Source organism: Zootermopsis nevadensis, unplaced genomic scaffold (genome assembly GCF_977971745.1).
Source record: "Zootermopsis nevadensis isolate Lab colony 2312 unplaced genomic scaffold, Znev_1.0 Znev_ptg000032l, whole genome shotgun sequence".
Taxonomy (NCBI): Eukaryota; Metazoa; Arthropoda; class Insecta; order Blattodea; family Termopsidae; genus Zootermopsis; species Zootermopsis nevadensis.
In genome coordinates this window covers 3,580,739-3,597,565 of record NW_028259164.1, presented here as the reverse complement: position 1 = coordinate 3,597,565, position 16,827 = coordinate 3,580,739, and the positions used below count along the sequence as shown (strand labels likewise).

The window sequence follows — 16,827 nt, the reverse complement described above, 5'->3', positions numbered from 1 at the left end:
TGGTTGAGTGCGAAGGCGGGAAGAGTGGAAGTTGTGCAGTGAGTTTAAAATGGTGTGGAAAATATAATAAATATAAATAATTTAATATATGACAGTGATGATAATTAAATAGATCGCAGATAGTGATACGAAGTGCGCGCATGCTTCAACACGTCTTTGCGGCGGTTGACGGATTCCAATGTGTCTGATGGAGCAACTTCCAAAATGATTTCATCCTCAATCAAAATGACACAATGAAGTTTCAACTTATAATTTGAGTCCTCAGAATAACAGGTAATTAACAAGATTCTTCATCTTAGTATCAGTAAAGGTGTTGAATTTGCCCCATTTTATACGTGGTTATTTCTCATCCTGGTACAATTAATTTATATAAAGTTGATGTTTATGATACTTGGACTATAAATGGTTAAATATTCTAATTATCGTATTTCCCATAATTCAGTGCACTGGGAAAAATTATCCACAATTTAGAGCAAAAAATTATGTTTTTTCTGCTTCCCATATCTCAGTTCAAAATAATTTGTCTTCCCATCTGATTTCTAAGATCCTGAAGATTAAAATTTCCAAAACAATAATCCTGCCTGTTGTTTTGTATGGGTACGAAACATGGTCTCTCACTCTGAAGGAGGCACATAGATTGCAGGTGTTTGAGAATCGGGTGTTGAGGAGGATATGTGGGCCTAGGAGAGAAGACGATGGGGTATGGAGAAAACTGCATAATGATAAACTTAAAAATTTGTATCCCTCCACAAGTAAGGTCAGGCTGATTAAGTCAAGAAGAATGAGATGGGTGGGGCATGTGGTGCACATAGATGGGGCAAGAAGTGTGCACCAGGTATTGGTCGGGAAGCCTGAGGGAAAGAGACTGCTGGGGAGATGGTAGTTGAAGTGACTGGATTTTGTTGGCCTAGGACAGGGACCGGTGGAGGGAATTGGTGAGTTCCGTCGTGATGAACCTTCGGGTTCTTAAGCCACCTAGTTAGTTAGTTAGTTGTTTTTTTCCTGTTAGGTACTACTAAATTAATGTAAGAGGTTATGTTGGCCTTTCAGTTTAAAACAGCACAACATGGGCATGTTTTAACATAGAATAGAATATACTTTGTTTTGTGTCCCATTGATACTTGATAGGCCCTAGAGAGGGATGTAGAACATTTCATAGCACAAATACAATACTTGTTTCTAATACAAATATAAATAGTAATTTACAGTCAACTACAGTATTACTTAAAAAAATAATTGCACAAGGGCGCATAAATGAGATAGGAGATACTTTTTTAGTGTTGGCTTATATTTCTTTATATTGTGAGGTTATGTCTATATCTTGTACTTGTACTGAGGATATCTGAGTTTGTTTGAAAACTTCCTGTATTATTTGCTACAAATGATAATGAGAGTAAGAATTTACTGGCTAGTGGAAGAATATTGAATACCTTACATGACTTTCTCAAATATTTTGGAGAAAGTTGTTGGTAATGAAATTGGTCTGATTTTTCAACTTTTTTTATATACAAGTGTAACTTCTGAATATTTAGGTCATTCTGGAGAAACTCCTTCTGCCATTGGTTGAGTGCAGAGATAACTTAAAGGAACACTAATGCACAGATTTTGAGTAAAGTTGTTGATATTTCATCATAATCACATGAATTTTATTGATTTGAGAGGATGCTTTTAATTTCATTTGCTGTCATGGGCCTAAGATTTGTGTTTGGAAAGATTTTAGGAACTGCTTGATTCAGGTACTTGTTGCATCTTCTGTTGCTATGGTTGTGGTGTCATTGTTCATTCTTTCTGTAATTTATATAAATGTATAAATGTAAATGAGTATCGTAGAGAGTGATGAATCATGGATAAATTACTGCACAAATGTTTGTGTGTTACAAACATTGTGGCTGCAAAATGGAGTGGTCACTTTACAAATGCAGGTCCAAAATACTATTTACTGCTGTCTGTTTCTTCATTTGAAATGTCTGTTGCTGGAGTGAATGCCCACTCGTATTATGCAATTAAAACCATAGCGATTTTCCAATACAAAGTGACGTTATGTGAAAATGAGAATCATAAAGTTAGATTTCCACATTGCTGGTCATGTGTATTTTTTTGGTTTTTGTTCGAAATAACACCAGAGTGTAAACGTATGGTCGCCTAATTGAAATTGCAGATGATGTTTCAGAGACTGGAATCTGGCTCTGTAATTAAATTTAGGACGATGGGTAATGTCTGTGCGTTTTAAACCATCATTACAGACCTTTGTATCTGGTTTGTTCTGTACATATTTGATTTATTTGTGGTTGTTCTGTTCATAACATTTGTCTGCCTGTCTTATTTCATCACACGGGTCGTGTTTTAGCTACAGGCAGAAACATGCGAAGTTGCCTTTATCAGCAGGGCCGCCATCCGCTGCACAGTACAGGGGCGTGGGTGGGCAAAGTAAATAAAAGAAAAAAGTCACTGACAAATAGGGAGGTTTTAGGTTCTCACGGTGACAAGTATCAAATGGCTGTCTGATGGGATGTTGGGCCTTGCAGTCTGTCGAAGATTCGCCCTGATGACGGAGGCATTAAGCACTTACGAAACATCGGTGAATATGTACCAGACTACACGGTGCAACATCACAGAAGACAACAACAGTATTCACTACTGAATAGGCATAAAGTTACGGACAGCGGAATTTTATTTCTTTAAAATATTTTACAAGATGGGTATATACATACATTAATCTTAATATAAAGGCAAAGATCAAGGACATTAAGAAGAACAGTTTGAATTCGGGGGATGATTTGTACCTTACATTTTAGAATGTTTTGCCTTCTCGGAAATTAAAATATACAGAATGACATTTAATTGTTATTTCGTATGGGTTTGTGATGATAAATTAACAAGTGATAACACGAACTTACATTTAAATAGGCTTTTTGATAGTTTCGTTGAAATGAAACAGTGCCCATTTCAACTGCTTCCTGCTTCAGTCGTACCTCGAGGTGTGTCAGATAATTCCGTCTTTCTGACGCAGGGCTCCTTAACTTTGCGTGTCTGTAGGCATCTCTAGGAGGTACAAAACGTATGTTGTGTGCTTTGCGAAACACAGGTGAAAATGACCTTCGGCAATTTGAAACCTGAGTTTGAAAGTTTGAGCAGCAGGAAACTTCTTAATTACTGTTTTATTGGTGTCATGGAGAACGTAGCTCGAGATAAGTTACCATTCAAAATGGGCACGTGGTGACTCTCTTTGTAAATTAAGGGGTATCCCAACTAAAAGGTGTTCAGAGACGCTGTTGAAACATGCCACTACTGCGTCACGTTAAGGAGATGATGAGTGAACATTATTTGTCTCCTTTCTTCAATCTGCCACCTTCTTCTTGTACGTTTGGAAGTAGAAGTTCATGAACAGGCTTAAGAGGAAGGTGCCGTTCGTGGCCAACAAGACGCTTAGAAGTCGGGAGACGTGGCAGTCCGAGACGAGGGTGAATGCCAGGTAGACCAGGGCCACCACGAATTGTACCTGTGAACAGACCGTTCTTACAGCGCTCCAGACGCTAGAACGCAGACGGGGGTCGAGGGGAAAGGACGACAGTACTTGGCATTTTCCCATCCGACCGCGGTCTCTCTCCAGTGGACATAGGCAGCTATTTGTACGGGAATAAGACGGCTGGAACGTGGAGGACCGTCATAGAGAATGCGTTGAGTTTCAAGACAAACCTTGCCTTGTCTTATTTTACACTATGAAGGAAGGAATCAGACGCAGAAGGAGATGTGGAGTGTAACATCCAGAGGGAGGCAGTGGGAGCTTCTGTTTGGTTATGAGACGTGGGACGCGCATGCAGCTTGACAGCAGACATTCGATTATGCAGTCTGGTACACTCGGGGATGATAGGAAAAATAAGTTGTACGTGTCAGATGGATTGAACTGGCATAGGTTGAGGCAGGTAGGCAACAATTTGTGAGCCCGGTAATGGAACGCTTTTTGCATAACAACGATAAACAAGTTGACCAGCTGAGTGCATGGGGTTGCTTACTTTCTGTTACATATTCCTAGGAATAACCAAGGTGTAGTCCGCCTTCCACATGCACTGAAAGCTGTTTCATGTACTTTGAATTAATCGTGCGTGGGGCACTTATTAAATCTTGGACTAACTTACCAGTTGTATCACGGTCATGTACTTTTTCCACCAAATGTATTTCTGGTACTTGGGCCCCATCGCTGCTACCATGTAGTAGAAATACATGACGACGTGTACCAAGGAATTGATGAATCCCATAACAACTCCTTGTTCACCTAAAAAGAAAATCCGGTTTGTGCTAATCTGGCTAATCAGATTCTATGTCCTACCAGTGCGTTTCGCGATCTTTTGAAACCGAAAGAGAGAGAGAGAAGAGAGAAAGTGGTGGGGGGAGTAGCGATAGGCACTACTGTTATAAATGGGGGAGGGGTATAAAAACCGAAGCCCATCTAAGTACTATTTAAGAATTCGGTCGTACCGCGAAGAAAACACCGCACTTCACCATTACAAAGATCAACTGGTTAGTCCTTTGAAGCCGAAGCTCGTATAAATATTACGTAAGAACTCAGTCCGAACCGCGAAGAAAACACCGCACTTCACCATTACAAAGATCAACTGGTTAACGCTGGTTAAGGAAATAATCGCTGTTTACAGTGAGAATTGATACGAAAGCTATAAATACACCTTGTGCGCAAAATGTAGACTTACTGATTATTAAAGCAAGTGGTATATATAATTACTACTGGGGTTTAAAGCGTTCTTATTAGAAACGAGTTTTGAGACTGTTGGCAGTAATGTCTATTACTTCGCCGCCTTCAGATTCAGTCCATATTCTCGGTAGACCGGCTACCCTCATTGATGTTTTTCGTGGTTTCCCTCAGTCCCTCAAGGCGAATGGCGGGATAGTATCGCAGATGAGGCTACGGCCGCTTCCTTCCATATCCTTTCCAGCAGTCCAGTCCAGTCCAGTCCAGTCTGAGCAGTTAACAGCGTTGTCAAAGGAATCACAAGTAAGTCCAGCCCGTATTACTGGAATCTTTTAACGTAGGATTTACATCGATATAATTTTCCGATTTGTCCTTTATTCCTCACCGTCCGTCCATACCGTTTTCCAAATAATTATTATGTACTGTTCTGTGTTTCGAATAATGTAGCATTTATACATCGTAGTCTCTAATTGGTCGGCAAGCCAACACACGGACCACAAAACGAGTTAGGAAAGAATGCTTTACTGCAGTATAAGTAGGCTTACCTGGGAGATACTTGAGACAGGCCCATGAATATACCACCTGTGAAGCATGATGGTACACGTGGAGGAACGAAACTTGTCTGTTCTTCTTTCGGAGCACGAAAAACACCTGAAAAATTGCAATCGAACTGCTGGAAAACGAAGTGTGAAGCACGAGCTACCGAACACCTTGGTCGAATGGTTTTACATTCCTGCTTCCCGGGTTCAAGTATCGGCCACATTTTCGTTGTTTTCCTCAGTCCTGCCAGCACCTTAAATTAGGCCACGACCGCTACTTCAAATAAATAAACTACACATCTACATCGCAGTTTTCCAAGTGGCTACCAGAGATAGATTTTCCCACCTACAAGTCCACAACGAGTCACAGACCAGAAGATTACAATCTATGTTTTGAGCGCCTTGAGAACCTCTGAGCTTGCATAGACGGAACGTGCGAATAATGTTCAATTTAAAACGAAACAGGTTAGATGGATTAAAGTGGCTGAGGTCAGTGCCCAATGACCAGTCGCCTACTAGAAGATCAATCTTATTCCTGGAGTTCCATTTCTTTGTGGGCTGATTAATGTACAGAAAACCCTTCTCCAACGCAGATTCGATTACACGCGTTAAAATGTATGCGAACAGTTATTCACGAGAGCTGTAAACTCGGTTATACGCGGCCTGCAAAACACGAAAAATATAATTACTCTTTAAAAATAAGATCCTTCAGATTCGCTCCAGACGGGAAAATCTTCAAAGATTAAAACCGAAATCACCCATTCCTGGCCGTGTTGATTCCCAATCATCAACATCTGTGTCCGATATGACGGAGTCTGATGTTTCACTCTGTGTTGATATTTTATTTTAATTTCGTAACTATTATATTTTAATACTTGACTTTCGAATGATACTTTTCATATTACCCAGTTCATTAATAAATAAATATCCCTGCAGTATATTTATTATATTATTGTTTCCCTATTTTGTCTTTCCATGATGGCGGTCCCGTATTCTCCATTAATCACATAAGCTATTCCGTTTGTCCAACGCGGATTTTAACCGAATGTGTCGTTTTCGAGGGGTGTATCCCCCGCGCTGGACGAGGGCTTCCTAAACACTATATAATGTAGCCAAATATTTAGTAAATTAATAATTGTAATGTTTAGCAAGTGTATCAGATTAGTAGTTTTTCGTAAATATGTTATAAAATGTTAGTTTACTTACAGTGTCCGCTAGTTCCACTACTTTGGACATTACGTACCACCAGCTGAAAGAGAGTGCCTGAAAAAAAAAAGCATTCTTAGTAACTTCAAGTCTCAATCGTGAACTTTCTACAGTGATATTATCATTGCATTCTTATCTGTCTTCACTTCGTTATAACAAGAAAGGCCAATCAGACGCGCATAGAATGAATAACGAATGAATCCTTACGACATCACAGTGTCTCTGTTATTTGTCTAATTCACGTTTGTAGTTTGGCTCTTACAAAAACAGCAAAATCTAAACGCCATACCCTAAACTGTTTGCTAAGTACAGCTTACTTACCTTGTTAGCGTGATCCCTGGAGCCTTGCTGGGGTTTGCAGCTTTCAGTAAATAAATGCAGTATCAGACCGTCGGTCACAGCCTGCAGGACAAAGGATATTCTTGTATTGCATTTCAGATCGTGAAAGATATTCATCTCTGTAGGTCTCATTGCTCATTGCACAGGTTTTTAACCCAAAAGCTTCGTTGAAGTAAACCACGTTTATGAGTGTCATTTAGAATTATCAGTGTTTATAAATGTTTTCGAATGCTTGTATGGGGCGGCGTGCTGGGATCCTTACAGGGAGGGACAGATAAATGCGTTAGAACGGGTGCAAAGGAAAGCATGTAAATTTGCATATCACAGGAGCGATTCGAACTGGGAAACCCTGGCACAGCGTAGAAAGATAGCACGCGTAAGTGCTCTCTTCAAAGCGTACACGGGAGAACGGGCATGGAAGGCAAAGGCCATACTATCTGAGCAGGGTCGATCATATTCGGAAAATTAGGAGCAGAGGGCAAAGGACAGATATCGGGAAATATTCCTTTGTAAATAGGACCATCCAACTCTGGAACCAGCTACCTGCTGAGGTTTTAGGGACTCTCTCCTGTAAACCAAGTACTTTTAGGAAGAAGGTTAGGAAAGTGATAAATGAGGTGAAGTGAAGGGAATACATGGGTGGGGGCAGTGAAGGGGGTGAATTGGGGTGAGGATGGGAAGGCTTCATAAGTGTAGTGAAGTGTAGAGAAGGTCCTGATGGAATGTGAGTGCATCAGTTCATGACGTATGCAATTCATTACTGTTACTATCTTATGTCTAGTTGGTATTAATTTTTAAGTTAAGTACTTTAGGTTATATGGTTTTGTAATATTATGAGTTGTCTTATGTTTTGTTGTGTCCTATTGTAGTAGGACAACTGCCACCGGGTAAAAACCCATTTGCAGTCAAATAAATGATAATAATAATTTATTTCTGTCCTTGGGAAGTGTTGTGTGCCATTAAAAGAGTCTGTACTCTTGGGTAGCCTACCGTCTGGGCTGAAACATGTACTGAAACGTTTAACAAGCAGAACAATGCATTTCAGATTATCAGTAGCCTATAATTAGCTACTCTTAGGTACGAAGACACACGTCTTTCGCGTGAACACTTCATTCATAGCAAGTTTTCGAAGCGGTCAAAATGCTTATTTAGGACTTTTCCTGAGATAATGTCGTACTGAACACTTTAATGCCTCGTGGTAACTATATGCACCACTTACTTAATAAATAACAATTCTTCAATTTTAATTCTGAGTATATTTATGGGTTTCGTATTAATTCTCAGAGTAAACAGCGATTATTTCCTTAAACAGCGTTAACCAGTTGATCTTCGTAATGGTGAAGTGTTGTGTTTTCTTCGCGGCACGGCCTCTAGAAGTCATTACGCATCCGGAAGTTATTGCGACCGGTTGTTGATCGTTTCCTATCCAAAACATATCTATATACAAAAAAAATGTATAAAATTTGTTAATAAAGGAAGCACACAGAGAGAGGCTACCGTTAGGGCTCTAAATCCCGGACTGCTGGCTAGAAGTCAGTATGCATCCGGAAGGTCCTGCGACCGGCCAACTCGATCAAGGTTTTCCGTGGTTTTTCTCAGTCCTAGAGCAAATGCTGAGTTGGTACCCAAATTCCACGTTGCTCTGAATGCCTCTCATGTAGCCCTCCGAGTGCCAACATCAAAATTCATCAACAAGAAAAGTTTTACTAAACGTCGCCCGTCCAAGGCTAACATCAAAATTCAAAATTGTGCACGAACCCAGTAAGACCCCCCTTGGCTTCTCCCCTGCTCTACGTTTCATCCCACGTTCTCCACTGCCAAGTGCTTTGCCCTCACTGAACCTATTTCTACCAGAAGGACGAGCGGGCAATGCCTGGGTATCTTGGCAGCCGTAAATCAAAAATCCACCCCCCCCCCCAGGTAAAATAATATTGGCCGTCGCTACCCCCTCACTTTCTCTTCTCTCTCTCTCTCTCTTTCGGTTTTAGAGGGTTAAAACCAACTCTTGGGATGTGTTGCTTGTTTTCTTGTGAGTTTATTTTGCATATCGCATGCAAAATATTTCGCGAAAGACGCAGAAAGACACAATGGTCCATAACTGTTGTACAGGACTCACCAGCAGAGAAATGTATAGGCTTACGAGAACCATTGCGAAGTTGTAGACCACCATAAGCACTTGCAGGTTGAAGGGCTTGCGTGAGGCCATCAGTTTGGGCCCTACCTTTAGGACGAACAACAGATAACAGGCCACGATAAACAACATGGTGGCTGGATTGCTCATCAAGAACCAATCGTTGACCATTTTATCTGAAATAGAACATTAACATTAAAAACAATGCGACCACGCGGTTGGAGTATAATCCTTTGAAGCACGAAGCTCGTCTAACAAGTAATTTTGAAAAATACAGTTTCCACCTGAGCGGTTCGTGAATGCTGTTCAGGGAAATAATAGCTGATTTACAGTGAGAATCGTATGGAACACACAAATAAATACAAAATACAGTTATAGATTGGGCTTCAAAAGTTAAGAAGCATTCAGGACATCAGTTAATAACAGGTAACTCGAATGAAGTGTTTGTCATTACAGATTTAAATTTGACACGGGAAGTCAAGTGACGCTGTGAAACAGGAGTCAACGCAGACGTCAAATTTGCGTTTTTAATTTTTGATAACGAAAAGAATGTTTCGCTAGCTTTCTCGATTTTATGAGCGAGAGGGATCTTTGAAGTACGAGAGAGTTGTCGTTGTGGGACAACTGAAATTTCTTATTTGTGAATCGTCAGTCATTTAAAGTAACACGGGTACCGCGCATATTTACAAGATCCGACGAAACTTACGGGTACGCGTACCTTTAATCCTTTATATACAGTAAAGCAAACACACTCTTTACGACTGACCGAACAAATGATCGATTGAATTATCTTTCGAAGCTTAAGCTCGTGTAAATATTTAAGAATTCGGCCCGTACCGCGAAGAAAACACAACACTTCACCATTACAAAGTACAATCGGTTACGCTGTTTGAGGAAATGATCGCTGTTTGCACCGAGAATGATAAAACACAATGCACAGTTGATTTTTAAAGCGGTTTGTACGTATATTTACCACTCTGCTTTAAAGGGGCAATACATGTAACCAGACTTTGTCAATCAAAGGACTATTTTTCGTTCGTTGCTCAGACGTAACCCGAAGACGTTCGAAGTTTTTGTTCTGTTTTGTAACGCAGGGTTATTTATTTAGTGTTCTGTCTGACGACAGGTCCATATGAACAGGATCCTTCCATCCTTTTCTCGGACTGGGACCTGTTCATATACGTTCTTGGCAGATGATCCAGAAGTGGTTTGCCATTGCCTTCTTCTGTGTGTGAATGGAGTAATTGTTGGGATGCCACGGAGGAAAACTCCGTGTTGCCTAGACCACGGCCTTGCCCAACACAAGTTATAAATTCGGGCACCGCCGGGAATCGAACCCGAGACCCCAGGATTACAAGGCCAGCGTTCTAACCGCTAGACCACCAATACATAACCAACATTTTACCGAACTTATACTTGTTACCTATTTCTGGTCCTCTGACGAGCTTGTGATTTCCCTCGAGTAAGTACGTTAGAGTTGACATCTTGACAGTTCGTCCCCTTCCGTTCATCCACCTAGACCTATAGAGCTGTAATGCCGAATTGCTCGACGAAGTCCGATGTCCCAGGTATTTATGAAGAATTTCTGGAGCAAGGGTATGGTTTTCTTATGCCTGACAGCGTACGTCACGTCTGGCCTTGTAAATCTCAACCGGTTGGATTCAGTCGTCAACGAAGACACTGCGTGAATTGTGGAGATCTACTGTTGGAGTCCTGCCACTACTAAGGCGCCGAGCGCTTCTGCTTATACTGTCGTAAGCGAGATGTGTTCTGGTTTGTACAGAAAGGCGCATCGCATCGTGAAACTGTTGCATAACAGTTTCTTGTTGAGACGATTTTCACAGCTTAGCCAATCGTAGAACGAGAAGAACTTGCCATGCCTTCGACGTCCATTTATCCCTACCCCATCCTCCCTGGGCGTTGTCCGTTTCATCCGGAACCTAGTCACTTAAGACACTTCTACGTGTACTATTTTTTAGTCGCTTCGTTGGTGATGGGTGGGGGGGGGGGCAACTCTCGTAGGGCAGGGGCAATTGACTGGATTTCGTGAACACTTTCGCGTTTCATGAAAGGTTATTAATTTCTTGGCTGACTGAATGAATACTAGATTCTCAAGGACTCCCTTCTCTGGAGTTAATTTGTGATTCCAGTTGAAATTTTGAAGGTGGTTGTCTTATGGCCTGTAACGCCGTATATTTTGGTATAAATTTACCGACGTTTTGTAGGTACTTGGCTGCCTACGTCACCAGGACAATCATCGCCAGACTACACGGCGTTGTCAGCGCATATTTGGTTGAAGAAGTGATAGATGGATGGATCACGATGTAAAATGGACATACAACGTTATGTACTTTAGGCGTAGACTTATCAAAATCTCTTTAGCGTTTGCGGGGATTCCACGTGACGTCAGGTGGATTTCAGAATGTCGGACTAGCAATGTTATTGTGTTCAGAATGCAGCACAGAAATCCGCTGTGGAGATGGATGACGGTGACCGTGTCCTTTCGTGCCATCCGATAGTTACGCATTTCCTCCTGTTAACGGCGACCATTATGTTATGACATTGTCATGGAAAATTGGAAGAATACGTAATTTAGTCTTGATTTTGTACTTAATTGTCATGGAAATGGCATTGAGTGCCCACGAAAACGAGCCTGGGTTGCAAATGCGCCTAAATCGAGGACAATTGTCGAGATTCGTCTAATGAAGTGACTTGAAACTGTGGGAAAAACAGCGACGATCACTGGAGGGTCTGCTATTCCATGTTCTCAAACTGTGTTCCGCGAGGCCATGGAATTCCGCGCCAGAAAACTGATGACTGACTAGCTCGTTTTACAACGTCTTTGCTGTCTGCCAGAAGTTTGTCACCGTTTCATAATGTCTTTGCTTCCTAAATCATCAGGGCAGTTACTCATCGCCCTGATGATGGAGGCAGCGAAGACTTCTGAAACGTGTGTAAATTTCTTCCTCTTCAGACTCACCGCCGTGAAAACTCAAATCTGACTTAACAGCATGCTTGTTTACGGAAAGAAAATTATCAGTCACCCGGTAGGCGTTTGACTTGCACCTCCGTAGTAACAATATATATCGATCGGCGTAAGGTTTTAGGACATATGCCTCGGTACTTTGGTGACAATTGGAAATACGGGATGCCCCGAAAGTGTACACACACATTCCATGAATGAATTAAATACATTTAAAAAAAAACCAAACTTTGTCAAACGTGAGCATTGGCACTTGTTGGCGAATATAGGTGTTCAAAATGGCCACCGTTACCCATCGTCCTACGTAAGCAATCGAATGCGGGGGGTGGCGACGCAGAAATATCAAACCTAACCTAACCTAACTTGTAACATCATCTAACGTATTGCAAAGTTGACAAAATGAACCGAGCGTTACGTATACTGCATTCCAACGTTTTTGGCCTCTGAACCTTGTGAATTGGATCATCGGAGCGAGTCACTTACCGGAAGATTGCTGGAAGGGATGGCAGCAGGCCGCGTACAGTACACTCCAAATAAAATGTCACCACGGTATGTAACGCAGGAAAGTCGATTTCACTACACACCACTAGAAAATTAACACTGCAGAGAGTCTTAGATGATTTTATCTTCTTCAGAACTCGTCGGTCCTCCTAGAATTCTTCCACTCCTCCCTCACAGACCTTAACTTTCTGACATCACTCGATTCATCACCACCGCCGTTGCTGTCCACTCCATTGTCTGCAATTAAAATACGTTCAATATCGTCTTCGATTACGCCTTCTTGCTGCATGCATTCTCCCATTCCTCTTGTCCAATTTCTTCGAATCTCTGGCGACGCAGACGCTCGACGTCCTTAATTTTAAATGCTGTGTTCTTGCTTGCAACCCATTGTTTTGCATCTGCCCAAATAAGTTCAGTGGGGTTTAAATCGGGAAGTCTCAGCACAGGACGTTCTTTGTCTGCCAAAATCTGATCAATCATATAATGTTTGTGCTTTTTATTTATTTAATTTGATTAAATCGAACAGTCGAGCTTTCAACACGTCACAAAATGGGATGTTTATTTCCAATAACCAGGCTTTCATTTCGTCCTTCTTTGTGTAAGACGTCGGTGGTTTGTCTGTCTGTCTGTTGTGATAAGAGGCAATGTCAATGGCTAGAAAGGAGATTGCAACGAGCAGGTGTCATGTTGTTAACAGAGCACAGTCACAAGACAAGAATTATCAGGCTTCCACACTGCTGCACTGACCGACGGAAACTCCTTCCTTCCTTCCTTCCTTCATTGAGTGGTCCGCGTACTGGGCTCTCCCTACGAGGTTAGCGGCCATGATCGGTGGATCCAGGCTGAATGGTGAATGAACCATTTCTTCCCAGTTTCGTTTCGCATCTGCCCTGAGGATGAGAGCAGTGATGGCTCTCGAAACGTTGGCGGAAGAACTGGTTCATTCATCATTCGGCCACCTGTCGTGGCTTGTTACCCGATAGTCTTTAATGAACTTCTTAAAATTGTATTTCCAACGTTTTTATTCATATTTATTTGTAGAAACTGATCACATAAGATTAATATTATAAAATACTGCAATATACACTGTGCAGTGCTGAAGCCGAATTATGTACGAACCAAGGAATGGAGCTTGAAATCTCTAATAACATTGTGCGATAATGTTATCGACTTAATAGCGTGTATATCTTTTTCTACATTTGTCTCAGTTGCCTTTCCTAATAGACGAAATTGTTGGAGATCTCTTCCTTTGAGCACTCGGTGCAGATGGATGACACTCCTTCCAAAACGCTTTGCCAGGTCTCGCTCAGTTGGGACTGCGAGATGTTTTCCTCAGTGGCATAAGATCTTGAAGCTGGCTCAAAACGGAAGGCCAATTACTCGATCAGAAGGAAACATGTCAAAGAGAGATGACAGAGGAAACTCCCGTGTGATTACAGTTGTCTGCAATTTCAGATATACGGTATAGGATGTCCCGCAATAGGATGCCCATTACTTAAATACGTGATCCTGGGATCATTTTGAGCAGAAAATTTCTAATTAACATGGGTCCGATCCGCGACGTTGTACACGTGTGTGGTCCTACGATAATCCACGTGCGACCAAGGAAACATATTTCCAAACCCGGTTCTCGGTAAACATTTGGTGTGGTATGATTTGAAACCTACTCATCGGACCGGTCGTGTTTGAAGACCGCGTTACTTGCGTTTGCTACAGGAAGACGTTCCTCTTCGTTCCAGGCAAGGGATGTGACGGAACACGTACTCCCTTTGACAGGGCAGTGACTGCGTTTAACAACAATCACCAGATCTGTCACCTTTACATTAGTTCCTCTGGGGGCGCATGAAATCTCTCGTGTACGCTGTTAAGTCAGACACGAGGGCCCAGCTTGTGGAGAAAACAATAGAGTGCGGTGATTACATCAAGAAATACCAAGATGCTGCAATAAGGACCGCCAATTCTCTTACAGAAAGAGCTCAAAGATGCCTCGACAATTATGGTGGCCATTTCGAGGCAAAAGTGTGATAATTCAGAATTTAGTGCTGTGTATTCCCGCACGGTGGTCTAGCGGTTAGAACGCTGGCCTTGTAATCCTGGGGTCTCGGGTTCGATTCCCGGCGGTGCCCGAATTTATAACTTGTGTTGGGCAAGGCCGTGGTCTAGGCAACACGGAGTTTTCCTCCGTGGCATCCCAACAATTACTCCATTCACACACAGAAGAAGGCAATGGCAAACCACTTCTGGATCATCTGCCAAGAACGTATATGAACAGGTCCCAGTCCGAGAAAAGGATGGAAGGATCCTGTTCATAATATATGGACCTGTCGTCAGACAGAACACTAAATAAAAAACAATTCCCGAAAATTGTAATGAAATTACAAACATTAAAAATGCGTTAGAATTATATTTGTCATTTTTGATTTTCTTAACAGACCGTTGCGGATCGAAGCCATGTTAATTAGAATTTTCTTACTCAAAATGAACCCATGATCTAAGCCACGGACTTTCTGTTTGTGTGCTGGTGATTCCAGTGTTTCCGATGCCCAGCTTTGAACAGCCCCGACCTTCAGCGCCGAAATGGAGACACGGCACTATTTTGAAATGTTGGCCATAGGAACATTTTTTGCTATGAAAAAAGTCTTAGTTTTAGAAGAAGCAAATCAGGTATACTTACATATTCGAAAGCCGTTCGTCCACATGAATGCCTTTCGCCGACTGATCGTGTGCCTGTTTTTGTCAAGGCTGCCTCAAATGTGATTAGATAAAAAATAACTATGTGACGTAAGTAATTTGCTGTGTGCGCTTACGCAAATTGTTTCGAGGAAACGCAGGACTTTGAATGGCCAAACCAAGGATATTTTTGGTACTTTTGAATGGAAATTTCTTTAAAAATTGTAATGCCAAGTTACGCAGTGAGCAAAGTAATAGGTTTCTACTTCTCCGCGTCGTCTAGCAGTCATGGAGTCAGTCCCCTGTCGATCCGTTTCAGTTTCTGTACAACTTCTGGTTTATAATTTTTAATAGTTAGCAAAGGTTCGCTGCCTTGCTAAACCCAGTTGCTTTTATATTCCCAAAAAATTGTCCAAATAAGTTCGGCTTCGTCGACCGGTTCATGAAGACGTAATATTCGGGCACGTAAGACGGTCTGCAGGGCTTGAGCATATCACCAAATGATGACGATGGCTGGGGAACCGATCATCGTGCTCAACTGGTGGAAAACTCCTGCTTCGTATTCGGGAGGTCCCGGCTTCAAATCTCGGCCCGAAAACCGGATATCCTGACTGGTTTTCTCGTCCTTATTTGTATGAGTTTATTATGATTCTTAGAATGAAAAACTAGTATTTCCCTATTCAGCATTAAACAGCTGATCGTTTTGATAAAGACGCATTGTGTTTTCTTTGAGGTGGGACGTAGTTGATTTAAAATTGAATCTGTAACTTGAAAAAAAAAATATTAACTAGTTAACCTTGCTTAATGAATTCACAGATACTTGTGAGAACTATAAAAAAATCATAAATACACTTTTTATGTTCAATGCAGAATAATAAATTGATGAAGAATGTGGTGAGTTTAATTACTAGTGATTTAAAGGGTTAATTAAGATCCTGAAACTGTGACTCATTTGGTGACTGCTAAGGCGATGAACATTTCCGACGAGCTAAAACCAGTCATGTCGCCACACGTGACGTTGTAATGTTTCGAAGTTGCAAGTTTCCTGAAACAAAGTAATGGGTAGACACGTCCGTCATGTTTTTGTAAACAAGACGATTTATTTCAGCTGTTTTCAGTGGAAGGTGGCTTGCTTATCGCTTGTTTATCGTGTAGTCGGGGACACATGACAGCTGATCCCCGTGGCGCTGTTTACCTGGCAGTTGTTAGCACTCTTTCAGTACGGGGAATGCGCGTCTGGTAGAATCAGTTCGATACATTGGCGTATTCGTGCCCGGATTTAATACAGTGACGCACGGTAACCCGCCCAATTTAGCCCCGGGTGTCGGAAGGACAATCAGAAATCAGGATTTATCCAGAAGTGTGTCCATGACCGATTCCTTCCAAATCTGTACCAACTCATTTATAATTACTTTTTAAGATTTTTGAAACGGCGTGTAATTTCTGTAATGAGGATTATATAATTAAACTATTATATATATATATATATAATTTTTATTACGACGCGAAGAGAGAAAAGATGTATTCATAAATCGTACACGGAAGATTTTTCAACCATCTACCCGTGTAAAATGTAAACAGTGGTCGTCGAGGAGGATGATATGAAGGTTTTAACTTGACTGATTGATTGATTAATCAGTAGATGGTATAGGTCGATGTGTGTGGGGGGGGGGGGGTATCGTAGTTTAAGATTATCAACATGTTCTGTTTTGAGTGGTCGATTATGATGCATTGTGGCTGTAACGCCTCTTCT

At 41.5% G+C, this 16,827-nt stretch overlaps 2 protein-coding genes across 4 annotated transcripts in view; one reads left to right on the top strand and one right to left on the bottom strand.

The window, feature by feature from the left end:
* The first annotated feature begins 52 nt into the window (after nt 1-52).
* The window catches only part of LOC110840431 (very long chain fatty acid elongase 7-like), a 66,811-nt gene continuing 50,036 nt past the window's right edge, over nt 53-16,827 (top strand). Inside the window, exon 1 of one of the 2 annotated variants that reach the window (XM_087359757.1) lies at nt 53-273. The gene's annotated coding sequence lies outside the window, so the exon portion shown is untranslated. The remainder of the gene's footprint in view (nt 274-16,827) is intronic. The other variant, XM_087359760.1, reaches the window with a different exon arrangement.
* Nucleotides 2,654-15,164, bottom strand: LOC110827770 (very long chain fatty acid elongase 4). Of its 2 annotated transcripts, none has more exons than XM_087359603.1 (7): nt 15,079-15,164; nt 8,906-9,096; nt 6,772-6,852; nt 6,451-6,507; nt 5,251-5,356; nt 4,137-4,273; nt 2,654-3,499 (listed from the first exon to the last, which is right to left on the bottom strand). In XM_087359603.1, exons 1-7 carry the CDS (start codon nt 15,101-15,103, stop codon nt 3,338-3,340), a joined length of 759 nt encoding a protein of 252 aa, XP_087215729.1. In that variant the 5' UTR covers nt 15,104-15,164; the 3' UTR covers nt 2,654-3,337. The 2 variants fall into 2 exon arrangements, with proteins under 2 accessions (XP_087215729.1, XP_087215728.1); XM_087359602.1 differs by lacking the exon at nt 15,079-15,164 and adding an exon at nt 10,344-10,748.

What these genes read in the sequence shown, in the direction of transcription:
- LOC110827770 (XM_087359602.1), bottom strand. Translation starts at nt 10,431, where the DNA reads ATGAACGGAAGGGGACGAACTGTCAAGATGTCAACTCTAACGTACTTA. An exon ending in CCAGGGATCACGCTAACAAG is followed by an intron (nt 6,508 to 6,771) that starts GTAAGTAAGCTG and finishes TTTTTTTTTCAG; the next exon opens with GCACTCTCTTTCAGCTGGTG. An exon ending in TAGTGGAACTAGCGGACACT is followed by an intron (nt 5,357 to 6,450) that starts GTAAGTAAACTA and finishes GCAATTTTTCAG; the next exon opens with GTGTTTTTCGTGCTCCGAAA.